This window comes from Cupressus sempervirens, chromosome 6 (assembly GCF_028749045.1).
Source record: "Cupressus sempervirens isolate cs-2001-9-10 chromosome 6, ASM2874904v1, whole genome shotgun sequence".
Classification (NCBI taxonomy): domain Eukaryota; kingdom Viridiplantae; phylum Streptophyta; class Pinopsida; order Cupressales; family Cupressaceae; genus Cupressus; species Cupressus sempervirens.
This window is the reverse complement of record NC_143123.1, coordinates 210,767,523-210,780,044: the sequence shown is the minus strand read 5'-3', so window position 1 is coordinate 210,780,044 and position 12,522 is coordinate 210,767,523. Positions and strand designations below refer to the sequence as shown.

Below are 12,522 nucleotides of genomic sequence, written 5' to 3'. Positions count from 1 at the left end.
CAACTTTTCTATACAAAATTTGGCATCTAAATATGCACATCTTAAATTTTTACAACTTTTCTATACAAAATTTGGCGTCTAAATATGCACATCTTAAATTTTTACAACTTTTCTATACAAAATTTGGCATTTGAATATGTGCATGTTGTATTTTTAAAAGTTTTCTATACAAAAATTGGCATCTCAATATGCACTATTACATGTTTTACAACTTTTGTATACAAAATTTGGCATCTAAATGTGCACATGTTACATTTTTACCAGTTTTCTATACAAAATTTGGCATCTGAATATGCATATTTTACATTCCTTCTCAATTTCTATATACTCAATTTGGCATCTAAATATACACATTTTACATTTCTTCTTAGTTTCTATATACAAAATTTGGCATTTAAACATGCACATATACAAAATTTGGCATTTAAATATGCATATGATATAAAAGTTACAAAATTTTGCATAAGATATAGACAACATTGTCAAAAATTATTCTACTCGATAGTATAGAATCATTCTTCTAGATTAGCACAGCCTTCTCGATTAGCTCTAACCCTTATTGTGTCAAGTATTACCTTGTGATCATATTACTTTTCACAAATTCTTGTTAAGAGGTCTACAATGGTATTTCATTAATTAAATATTTGTTGCAACAACAAGGTTAGAGAAATGAAGAATATGTCTATGTGTCTCAAAATCCTCAAACAACCACACATTAGAATTCATGATAGGATACCTGCATTTGATTAAAACTTATAATTCAATTCCATAATAATCATAAAATCACTTTTACCTTGGTGTTAATGAAACTAGACACAATAATGGTACCTTTTAAGACAAGTGCATGTAACAATAATGGATACTATAATTAGGTACTCGATACCCTCACCAGCAATGATTGTAGTTGTCAATTTCTTTTTGGCCTTAATACAATGACATAAAAAGTAATGTGTCCCTTCTTTATTATCTTCCTTTGCAATAACTACATATACATGACCTACATTTAATGTACAAGGAATTGTTAATACCAAAAACAATGGAGACCACAATTTTAAAGAAGTATTAAATTGACAAATAGTCTGGCTCAACTAAGTTAGACACGTGGTCCCAATCTATTGATACTTCAATCTGGTTCAATTGTGATGTTGTAGGGATTTCATATGAATCAAGAGGTTGCAAAGGTCTACAAGACTAATTGGCAAACCACTCTCTTAATTCACATTTGTCCCATACAAAATGCATACATGCAATGCAAAAGCACACGAGCTCTCTAGTATAAATTGCTAATAATAAAGCATTTGAACTTCTAAAAGAATACATTTCACTTGATCCTTTAAGGGTACAAAAATCTTGCAAATTTTCAATGTCACCTTCACGTATCAACCAAAAATATAAAAAAATGAAAGACTTGCCTATATTACCTAGTCTCATAGTAGAGTTACACCATTGTACTATTGATTTTGCATCTTTTATCACTGTGTCACCTTCATATTCAATTCCTCTCTAGAAAGTGTTCTTTTCACAATGCACCATCATGCTCTCCCTTTCCATGTCTTTCCTTGGTGAAGTTCCAAAAATGTTGGATACCACTTATCACATGCATCATATTTAAGCAATAGAACATCCTTGCATTCTTGACTTAAATATCATGCAATATTTTTACCATATTATGTGTTGATTGTAGAGCTAATATCTCATTCTCTTAAACTATATAGAATTTTCTAAAACAACCATGCACAAACTCTGATGAATGAGTTTGATCATCACTAATGTAGAATTGATACTCTCTTATAACCTTTCTATCCTCATCTATGGTATCATGTGCACAAATAAATGCTATATACACAAAACTTGAGACTTGTGTAGAGTGGTAGTACATTTTTTGTACTTCATTTTGAGGCTTCAATGTATAATTTTCAGCAAAGTAAATAACACAGATAATTGTGCATGAGGGAAAAGTGTCCTTACATATCTTAAATTTCTCATCTAACCATCTAGCTCTATGTTTATGGCATGTGTACTCATATACTAGTTTCTCTTGAAATAATTTCATAAAATCAGCTACACATATATCATTTTTCAGTAACTAACACCTCTTTAATTCTTTTCCATCTTTAACATCATACATAACCAACTTGTACTTTCCAAGAGAAACTCTTTTTTGACCAATTTAACGTGTGCTATTTACATGTGGGCATGTTTGCAACTTTTTTAAACCACCACATTTATCACAAGATCCTTTTAAACACATAACCTTATAATAAATGTTTCCATCATATTGTGTGCATAGTATACTTGTAATAAACTCTTTCAGTGGGTTTGGAGGTTCTTTTAGACTACATTCTTGCAAAACATCAAGTAAAAGCACAAACTTGTGTCACCTTTTATAAAGAAACATGATATCAAAATGTGATAGTTCAACATTAATGACAAAAAAAATGGTATTTATGTGTAAAATGTGAAGATGATGTAAATTGATGAAATGTGTTGAATTGGATGAATTTTATGCCTATAATTTTTATAATTTTTTTGAGTGAGAATTTATTCATTTTATTTTATTTTGAAGTCCTTTTTTTAGCTATAAAAAATATAGGGTGTAGTTCCTATCAAACAAGTATATGCAAGTCATCTTTTTTTGTTCTGATTTGAAAATATCTTATAGATGACATGTATAGCTATGAACAAAAGAAGAAATAATTATTTTTGATGTATATTTTCCTTGTTATAAGTACTCAAGTTTGACCTTATCAAAATCCAATAGTTTTTTACTCCCGTCAAAACTTCCCTATCAAATCTATACCTTCTTGAAAAAAATTACATATTCATGAAGAGGATTCTCTCCTCTAGAGATAAGTATAATTTTTTAAAAATTTTGATATGATTTACTAATTTTTTTCCTTTTTTGAGGGAATATCTTCTAAAATGTTAAAATATCAACTTATAATATTTTGAGATTATAACATATGATAACTAATCAAAACACTCAAAAATTTATATAATGATGATTTTAAATCTTAGATCTATAAAAGTGTATTTTTAGTTTTTGAAAAAAATTGAGTTTTAATAGAGAAATGAGATTTGACCAAAATAGGTTTTGGTATCATAAACAGTGACACAGATCTATGCTTTTACCCCATCGTTAGTGTAAAAAATACAACATGTAGAATGATAACTATCATAATGCATGAAAAATTCAACATGGACCCTACAACAACATGTGATGAATGCATGATTAATCTTAACATAAAATGGTTTTGTCATCTGAAAAAACCTTTGGCTGATTCTAATTTGAGGATACCTTTGAAGAAAACTTTCATAAAATTGTGTTTGAGTCATATTTAAAAAGTGTTTTAGATGTGGGTCATGGTTTGTATTCCCAATTCTCCTTTTAGAAACATCTTTTTGGTTTGGTGAAACCCTTATACCATCAAACCAAAAAAATTTAATTAAAATTATCAGTGCATCCACAACAACCTTGTCCTTGCGTGCGAGTCTACCCGATAATGACCAAACATGATCATTACTATTAGGATCCTCAATTTTATCTCACCTCTCCAAGGCTTTGTATAATGTTGTTCTACTTATCTTTAATGTCTTTCTTGCTCTACTTATTATGCGAAAAAAATTTCATTTCCTTTCTCGCTTTGGTTGATGCGAGGACATGTCGACTAACACTAGCATCTTTGAACCAATGGATTGATATGCATCAAAAAGACTTCTCACAATGGTCCTTTCACCATAATTTTCAGATTTTCTTAACCCCAAAATTCTCATCATCTCTCTAATTTCATATTTTTAATCATTTCAACAATACTTGACCTATTCCATTAACATTTAATTTTTCAAAATATTTATTCCATGTCTTACTAACAATTCTTCTACAATTTCTTTCTTAATTTTTATCATGCACTAGCCTCAAAATATTATTATCAATGTCAATTAGAAACTTTAGGTTTCTAAGAATTATTCTAGGAGATGTAGACAATGGTGCATTGTGTACATTAGGTGCATTGTGAGCATTAGGTGAATTAGGTGCATAAGGTGAATATGTTTAATTATGCAAATTAGATGCAAGAAGTGAAATAGGTGTGCGCTCTTGAATTTCAATTGGTGTGTGCTCTTCAATATCATTTTCTATATTAAGTGCATTATTTTCAATTGGTGCATACTTTGAAATTTTATTTTCTACATTAGGTACATTCATCATTTCAATATCAATTTGTGCATTCTCACCATTAACATTAGATGTGTTTGATGCTCTAGCTTGACATAATCTCCTCATACATGTTGGAAACTACAATTGGAACAATTGTTATGTTTTCATTGATGTCAAACCTTATTAGTGATATAATTTCTACTTGAGTAGTGTGCCATATCAATATGATTGATTAAGAGGATTTGAGAAGAAAAGATAACAAGAAGACTTAGTAGAAAGGTTGAGTTATGTGGAATTACAATGGGAGCTTAATCAGTTGGACTTTGACAAGATAATGTGTTGTTTAATCATAACACTAAATAGAGAAGATAGTTAAGTTGAATCCTAGAAGATATGATCACTAAAAGATCAAATGCATAGGCTAAATTGAACTTCAAAGTAGAAGATTAAGAAACTCATAGTTGAAGTCAAGTTATACTAGTGTCGATCGAGTGAATAATAGAAGCTGAGAAAATATAGTGTTGACCGAGCATCAATAATGATAGAGTATCAAAAAAGTTGGATCAAGAGAAGTCAATGTAAGATGAGAAAGATAGTTAGTAATGAATGAGTTATCTAGTGATGACCAAGTCCAAGGAACACAATTTTTCCTGAGTGTCAACATTTGTTATTTTGTGAAGGAATTTAGATTCCCAGCCAACATAGTTGAATTCTTGAAATATGTAAAGTGTGTTGAAGATAAGAATTGACAAGCTAGAGCATTTAATGCAAGAGAAACTATGTTTGAGTGTTTCTAGGCATTGATTCAAGGAGAAGTTTTGAGAATTTTCTAGGAGGAAAAGGAGGAAATAAAATGATGGAAGTATTCGATGAATTTGACTTAATCCTAAGATCAACAATTGTGTTTAAGCAAAAAAAATCAAGCTATCTATTTAAGGAGGCATAAGGATTAACCTAATGAGAGGTTAGTAGTTGCTAATTTTGTTGACTGGTGCACTTGAGTAGAAGGTTGAGAAGAAGGAGAAGAGATAAGGTGAAGAGTGATTTCTTAAAGGATTTTCCAAGCATATTAGAGAAAGTGATGGAGACATGAATGCAGTTAAAGTGAGTTAGCAGATGAGCTACATTGTGACCTATTATGCAAAGTGAGTTGTAATTATCAGATCAACTTAATGTTGCTTCAAGGTGACATTCTAATGGAATGTTCAAAATTCCTCTAAAAAGGTCACCCCTAATAGAGTGATTAGATCCTTTTATAGGGTAACCTTTAACATGGTTGGATCCTAATAGAGATCACTTTAGAAGAGTGAAAAAATGGTGACATGTTACTGGTGGTTTTTTCCCAAATTGGGTTTCCACATTAAATTCCAATGTCTTTCTTATGTGGGTGTTCTTTGAGATGTTTTACTATTTAATGTTTTACATTCTACAAGTTAGTCATTATTGGGACACAAAAACAACAAGTTTATGTTATTGATAAGTTCCTATAAAGACCGAGCTAATTAATGATTAGATATAAGTTGTATGAAGAGTTTAAAAGTTTAATTGGTACATCTGGGCCTAAGGATAATTTATTGAACACCCCCCCACCCCAGATATTCTAAATTATTCTAACAATTGGTATCAGAGCTTGTGGTACTTGTAAGGAAAATTTTGAAGGGACTTAAAGCTAAAGATCAAGATTTACATGAAGGAGATAACCAAGTTAAACAAGGAGAACTTCCCTACACGGAAAAGTTTGATGAAGCTACACATTGCTAGAATTGGAGATTCGCCAATTTTATACTTCAAAAATGAATTCCTAATAGTATTTGCACCTATTACAACCCAACACATAAAGGAGAACAAGAACACTATCATGCAATATTGGAGATTGCATTTGTCCTAAGCTACTCAGAATTTGGTGACATAAAAGATTACAATACTATAAAGAAGATGTGGGAAATGTTTGCAAAGATCGATGAAGGAGATAAGAATGTACTAAGAGCCAAGCCATAAAGCTTGGTAGAAGGTGAGAAAATTTCTCAATATGTTGGAAGAATCAAAGAAGTTGTGAATGATATCAGAGGTGCTGATGGAAAGATCAGTGATGAGACTATGATCAGCAAGGTATTAGTTAGGTTACAACCTAATGAAGGAAAGGCCTTAGTTAGAGGCCTTTTTCATAAGAAGGGTCTACTAAAAAAAATAATGGGTTTGTATGTGTCTACTTGACTCTTAAATGATCTCCTCTAGGTAAGGATGAAACAAAGCTCAATATAACCCTCAAGACACATGGTTAAATTGGGTCTATATCTATGCTACATTGCTATAGTAGTTTGAAGCTCCCATCTTCCACTTGGGTCATTACAAGAATCCTCTAATTTTCCCATACAACCTCCTTCTAATAGAAGAAGAAGAAGAGAATGAAGAAGGGAAGACCCCAAATTTAAATTCAAATGTTGATACAGAAGCTAATTAAGTTGGCAATCTTGTTGGTTTTTCTGTGTCTATGATTTTGTGGATGATATGCAATGTTGTAACATAGTGTAATTAATAGGTCTAATATATTTCCTCTACTTTTTCCAACCAATGCCCTCAACAAGTCTCTAAAAGCTTTTAGTGTTCTATAGTTGATAAAGTAGTTATTTTTGCAATTTGTGTATATTCAAGGCTCTTATCTTCCAAAATCTACCAAACAAGTATATTTCTTTTTTCAATAGTTGTATCTATATGGCTCTAAGAATATTTCTCCAATCTATAAATTTTTGGCATTTGTTACAGGAAGACTCAAAATATTATCCTACTTTTGGTTTCTAAAGGGAGCACTAATTATTGTCTTGTCAATACTTTCAAGCTCATAATGTATTTCTCCTTTTAATATAATATATCATGTGCTCCATGCCTTTTATCAAAAAAACCAAATCACTATGATAGGAAACCAAATAAAGTTTAACCATTGAATCTTTATTCTAATAAGATGCGAGATTTATGACCAATGTAATAAATGTAGATCATCACAAATATATATATATATATATATATATGTGTGTGTGTGTGTGTGTGTGTGTGTGTGTGTGTGTGTGTGTGTGTGTGTGATTTAAGAAATATAAATTTGTTACTTTTTATCAAAACTACATGCCCCAAATCATGTGCGTGAGAATATTTATATGAGAATGAGGAAAAATAGAAAGGAAAGGAATGAAATAAAGGTCAACCATTTCAATAAGAGACAATGGAGAAGAGCAACTAAGTTTTCACCCGCCCTAGGCATTGCCCATAACTATGAATAGTTTTTTCCTTAATAGTTTGGACTTATTATCAACATGATTATAAGTCACATGAATGAATAGTTTCATAGTTAAACAAAACCATTTTTTACATTTCCATCTATCATATCAATTTGTTGTTTGAGTAATAGCTAGGTTATGAAATTTAACTTGTACTTCATTTAGAAAATGAAACAAGACCAAGGTTATTTCTCTTGGCTATGTTGAATTAGATAAACTACACTCTTTAAGAAAGTGTATTCTAGCAATGTCTTGTTTATTACCCCGTAGATTTTATTATATATTTTTATTTTTTCACAAGAAAAACAAAAAATGACCCTAATCTAATTAATGATTATAGAATATATTTATCAATGTAAAGCAATTCTATCTCCTCTAAACCTACTTTAATTTCTTCAACAATAATCTACAAATCTCTATGATCTTTACAAATATTTACATTTATTTTAAATTATAAAATATTATAAATTAATTTAAAAATTAAAACATGATTTAATTTTTAAATAACTTAATAATTTGTCATTTTCACAAACGTTTAACCCAGAACAAAAAGATAAGATGGAAATAAATAATTGGTTAATCTTCAATAACATTTAAAAAAACCTAAACAATTTAGCAAACTGATTAAATTTGAACTACATAAAAAACTTAAACAACTGAGCAAACAATTTATTATAAAAACCTCGACAAACAACCAGTACGTCAGATCAAACGTATGAAAATCAGCCACTTTTAACTTGTTTCATAGGTCACTAATATAGAGAAACAGTCTTGCCAACTACCATGGAAATTCATACGTCTATAGTTACATAAAAGTGGAAAACAATCTTAACTGCTTTCCATGCTAATAAACGAAGTTTTTTCCCACACCATTCATTTTGTAACGAAAGAAACTTGGAAGCCTGAGATAAAAGACTCTTTAAGTTTTTCAGGTCAAAATGTTAACCACCCATATTGTCTGACAAAAGCTTGAAGTGACGTGCAAGAATGCAAATAAAAAACACCCAGTTTGAGTATTACAACGTTTCATTTGGACAAAATCAACTTCAAACAAGTATAAGCAAGTTAGCTAAGACCGTGTGGAAATAAGTAGAGGGGCAGATAAGAAATAAGAAACCACAAGAAATTGAAGCATGCCCAAAATTATAAGTTGTTGGCCTGCTCTTTACTCCAGACTAATGTAATTCAGAAGCCTTTGTCATACAAAACAAAGGTGGCGTTGGGTTGTCACCTAATCAGAGAGAAAGTGTTTGAAATTTTCATTTTTTAGGGTTTTCTTTGGTCGTGGTAGATCATGAAAGTTCTCGAAGTCATCAAAGCTTTTCTTGACTGTGAAGAAGAGAGTATTTATTGTAAGGCAGTGATGGAGAAGGATAATCAATTGTGAAGTGTGTGAGTGAATAGAAAAGATGGAGAAGATCACGAATAGGTGTTCCTATGTCATTTGTGTTGCAGTTATGTGGGTGTTGGCAAGTGGGGTGTTAGCGACGGGTGCAAAGGTGGATATGCCAGCATCCTTCATATTTGGTGACTCCTTAACTGATACCGGGAACAATAATCACCTTACCTATGGCCTTGCAAAATCCAATTACCTCTGGTATGGTATCGATTTCCCAAGTGGGGTTCCTACTGGAAGGTTCAGCAATGGAAGAACTATCAATGACATTATCTGTAAGTTATATATTTTGCATTCTGATTACATCTTTCAGCCTTGTTGGCTAGGGTGGTTAGAGATCCATTGAAGATCTATGGTGATAGTTTCTGTTTTCAGATTTCAATGTATGTGAGTTTTTCTTATTGTTGTGGATTTGATTGTGTATAAGTTTTTTCTTAACTTTTTAAATTTAATAGTGTAAATTTTCTTTTTTAATGTTTTGTATCAAGAGTTTTTTTTATAGCGTTTCTAGTTATAAAATATGATTAGAAACATAATGAAAAAACTCACACACAATCAAATTCGAAAACAACTATCAGAACTCTTTGGTGCTTGTTACAGTTCTATAGCTCAAAGTTTGAACTTTGAAATCTGTCTATAGTTACTTTTTCTAGACTCAACGATTGTAATTAAGTTACTTATTCCTAATGTTTTGGACTCAATTGTGTGTATTTTTCATAACATTTTATATCACAAGTTTTGTCATGGCATCATTATGAAAAAGCTCACGCATAATTGAATCCAAAAACAACAACTATCAGAGCTCTTTGCTGTTTTTTAGAGTACCATTATTCGAACTTTAAAGTTGACAGGTGTCAACTCTAGATCCTGTTGGGTGGAAGATTCTTCATAACATTCTGGATTCAATTGTATGAATTCTTATAACATTCTAGATTAGATTGTGTGTAACTTTTTAGATTCCATTAAATGTGAATTTCTCACAAGGCTCTAGGTTAAATTGTGTGTAAATTTGTTGACATCTCAAATCGTAGTATGTTCTAAAAGATAGTCTAAAATATAGAATCACAAGAAATCCTACCTTCAACAGATTTTGAAATAACCTTATATGATAAAATTTACACAACCAAATCTATAAGAAACAGCTATTAAAAAAATTTATAGATTATAAAGATCTAATATTATTTGTTGATTTTGTACCCTGCAGTTGATAAATTGAATCTTCCTATTCCAAAAGCATATCTCTCCATGGCAGAAAACGATACTGCCATTCTTCAAGGAGCAAACTATGCCTCTGGAGGGGCAGGCATACTCAACGAAACGGGATTTCTCTTTGTACTTATATACTATCCATTGCACTGCATTTCTCATTTCTACACTTACACTATCTTATACTATTCATTGCATTTTCCACTATTCACTTCATTGTTTCCACTATTTAATCTATTCACAAATATAATGTAAATGATGTTGCAGATTGAGAGAGTGGCATTTGACAAGCAAATAGAATGCTTCGAGACTACCAAAAAGCGTATCGCCAAGTTTGTGGGATTGGAGGCAGCAAATAAATTACTAGTTGATTCTGTTTACTTTGTTCTCATTGGAAGCAATGATTACATTAACAACTATCTCTTACCAGTTCCATCCGCAGCTCAGCAGTATGATCCTCATGAGTTTGTCAATTTACTTATTACATCTTTGCAGCGACAGTTGAAGGTATGATCAACGTAAAAGTAAAAACAAATCTGATCTTTAACATACAAATTTTGACTAAAATGGTAAAGTGATTTGTTTTTTTTGGATTGATTGGGTAAAATTTTACTATCAACGTTTCAAATTATATTTTGTTTTACATTTCTTACTTTCTTTTAGTCTGATGATAGATGAAGTAGTGTGATTAAAAACATTGATAGTAAAAATTTCAACACAATCGAATCTAAAAACAAATTATTATAATACGAAAATTTGATCCCTTTAAAATGACAAATCCAATGATATAATTTTTTAAATAACTCATATCAAATCAAACTAATAATTTTTTATTTATTTTTTTATTGTAGAGCTATGTCTTCTAGTGGGTCTTGCTAAGTTTTAGTATTAGAGGCTCTCCTTAAACTTGGGCCGTGTTTTAACTGATAAAAGTTGTTGTTGTGACTGGAACATGGAATTGCAGAAATTATACGAGATTGGAGCACGTAAAATAGTGTTCAATGGAATGGGGCCTCTTGGATGCATTCCCTCACAACGGCTTCAGAATCCTAAGGGAGATAATAGTTGCCTGGAGGATGTGAATACATGGGCTCAAAAATTTAATGTGGAAATAAAGAAGATCCTCAAGCAGCATAATTCGCAATTGCCAGGGATTCACATTAGCTATGTTGACACCTATAACTTACTCATGGAACTCATTCAAAACCCCAACAAATATGGTAAACAAAAACATCCATATAAGTAATCTAAGTGACATGCTAAAATCATGTTTGGTGAGGCTTAGCTTTTAAATTTGTTAAATTTTATATATTAATTTTTAAGCTTTGTTCATATAGATCAATTTGTTTATCTATGTAAAGCTATTAAAATACTAAACTATTATTTATATGACTATCTATACAATTTTAAACATCATAGCCTTCTTTTTTGTATGATAAAAAAAATATTGTTCATTTATCATGATATAGGGTTTTTTCAAATGTTTTAGATGTTATTTATCACTGTTTATACAATTATTCGAATTTTAAACATCATAGTCTTCTTTTCATATAATCAAAAACAATTTGTTCATTTATCATGATATAGCTATGATGTTTCAGATGTTTTATGGCATAGTGAGTGAGAGACTAACAATTGATTTATTTGTTGTAATGTGTAGGTTTTGATGTTGCAGATGCTCCATGTTGTAAGATTGACACACAATTTGGACAATTTTGTTTACCAAATTCATCATTGTGTAAGGATCGTAGTAAGTACCTATTCTGGGATGCCTTCCATCCCACAGATGCTGCCAATGAAGTTATGGCACGTGCCGTTCTATCTCATCCTGATGCTCTCCAATTCTATCCTACTCTTGCTCCAGCTCCTGCTCCTGCTCCTATTCTTACTTCACCATCTCCTTCTCCTTCTACTTAAAATATAAATCAGGGTCTCTTAGTTAAGAATATTAGAAAAATATTTATATATTATTGAAAAAGTTTTGTACTAAGATGTATATCTTACATCTTAAAACTATTAATTATTGATATTAATTAGATTGTGAGTTGTGGTGGTTTATGATATCTAATTATTTTTTATCAAACCTATAGCTACCACTCATTTGAATTTGAATAATGCAAAATGAAGTTTCAGATGATACTTATACATTATTTTGGAAATAAGATATAAAAATATATCACTAATATAGTTATTTATATTTATTATTAATATTATTAAATGAGTTACAAAATAGTTCAATTCTTATTTTATATTATAATATATTTTATAATTCAAAATATCTTCAAAATTATGGTCTATGTTATTTATTCTTTTGTATTATTATATATTATTTTTAATCTTAAGATATACTATTTTGTCGGCTTTAAAGTTAGTTAAATGTCTTAAATTTTGGTGGAAATGTGGATAAATGTCATATAAAGAAAGTATGTTGATGAAATCTTGGAGATGGATTAGATTGTAGAATAGTAATTAGTAAGTTAGACATGGGAAAATAA

General features: G+C 30.4%; 1 protein-coding gene across 1 annotated transcript; it reads left to right on the top strand.

Moving 5' to 3' along the window:
* The first annotated feature begins 8,662 nt into the window (after positions 1–8,662).
* Positions 8,663–12,110, top strand: LOC149552004 (GDSL esterase/lipase At5g37690-like). The gene is made up of 5 exons (XM_089787487.1): positions 8,663–9,096; positions 10,026–10,153; positions 10,295–10,534; positions 10,992–11,247; positions 11,688–12,110. The coding sequence occupies exons 1-5, from the start codon at positions 8,835–8,837 to the stop codon at positions 11,942–11,944; spliced, it is 1,143 nt and encodes a 380-aa protein (XP_089643613.1). The 5' UTR covers positions 8,663–8,834; the 3' UTR covers positions 11,945–12,110.
* Positions 12,111–12,522: the final 412 nt, after the last annotated feature.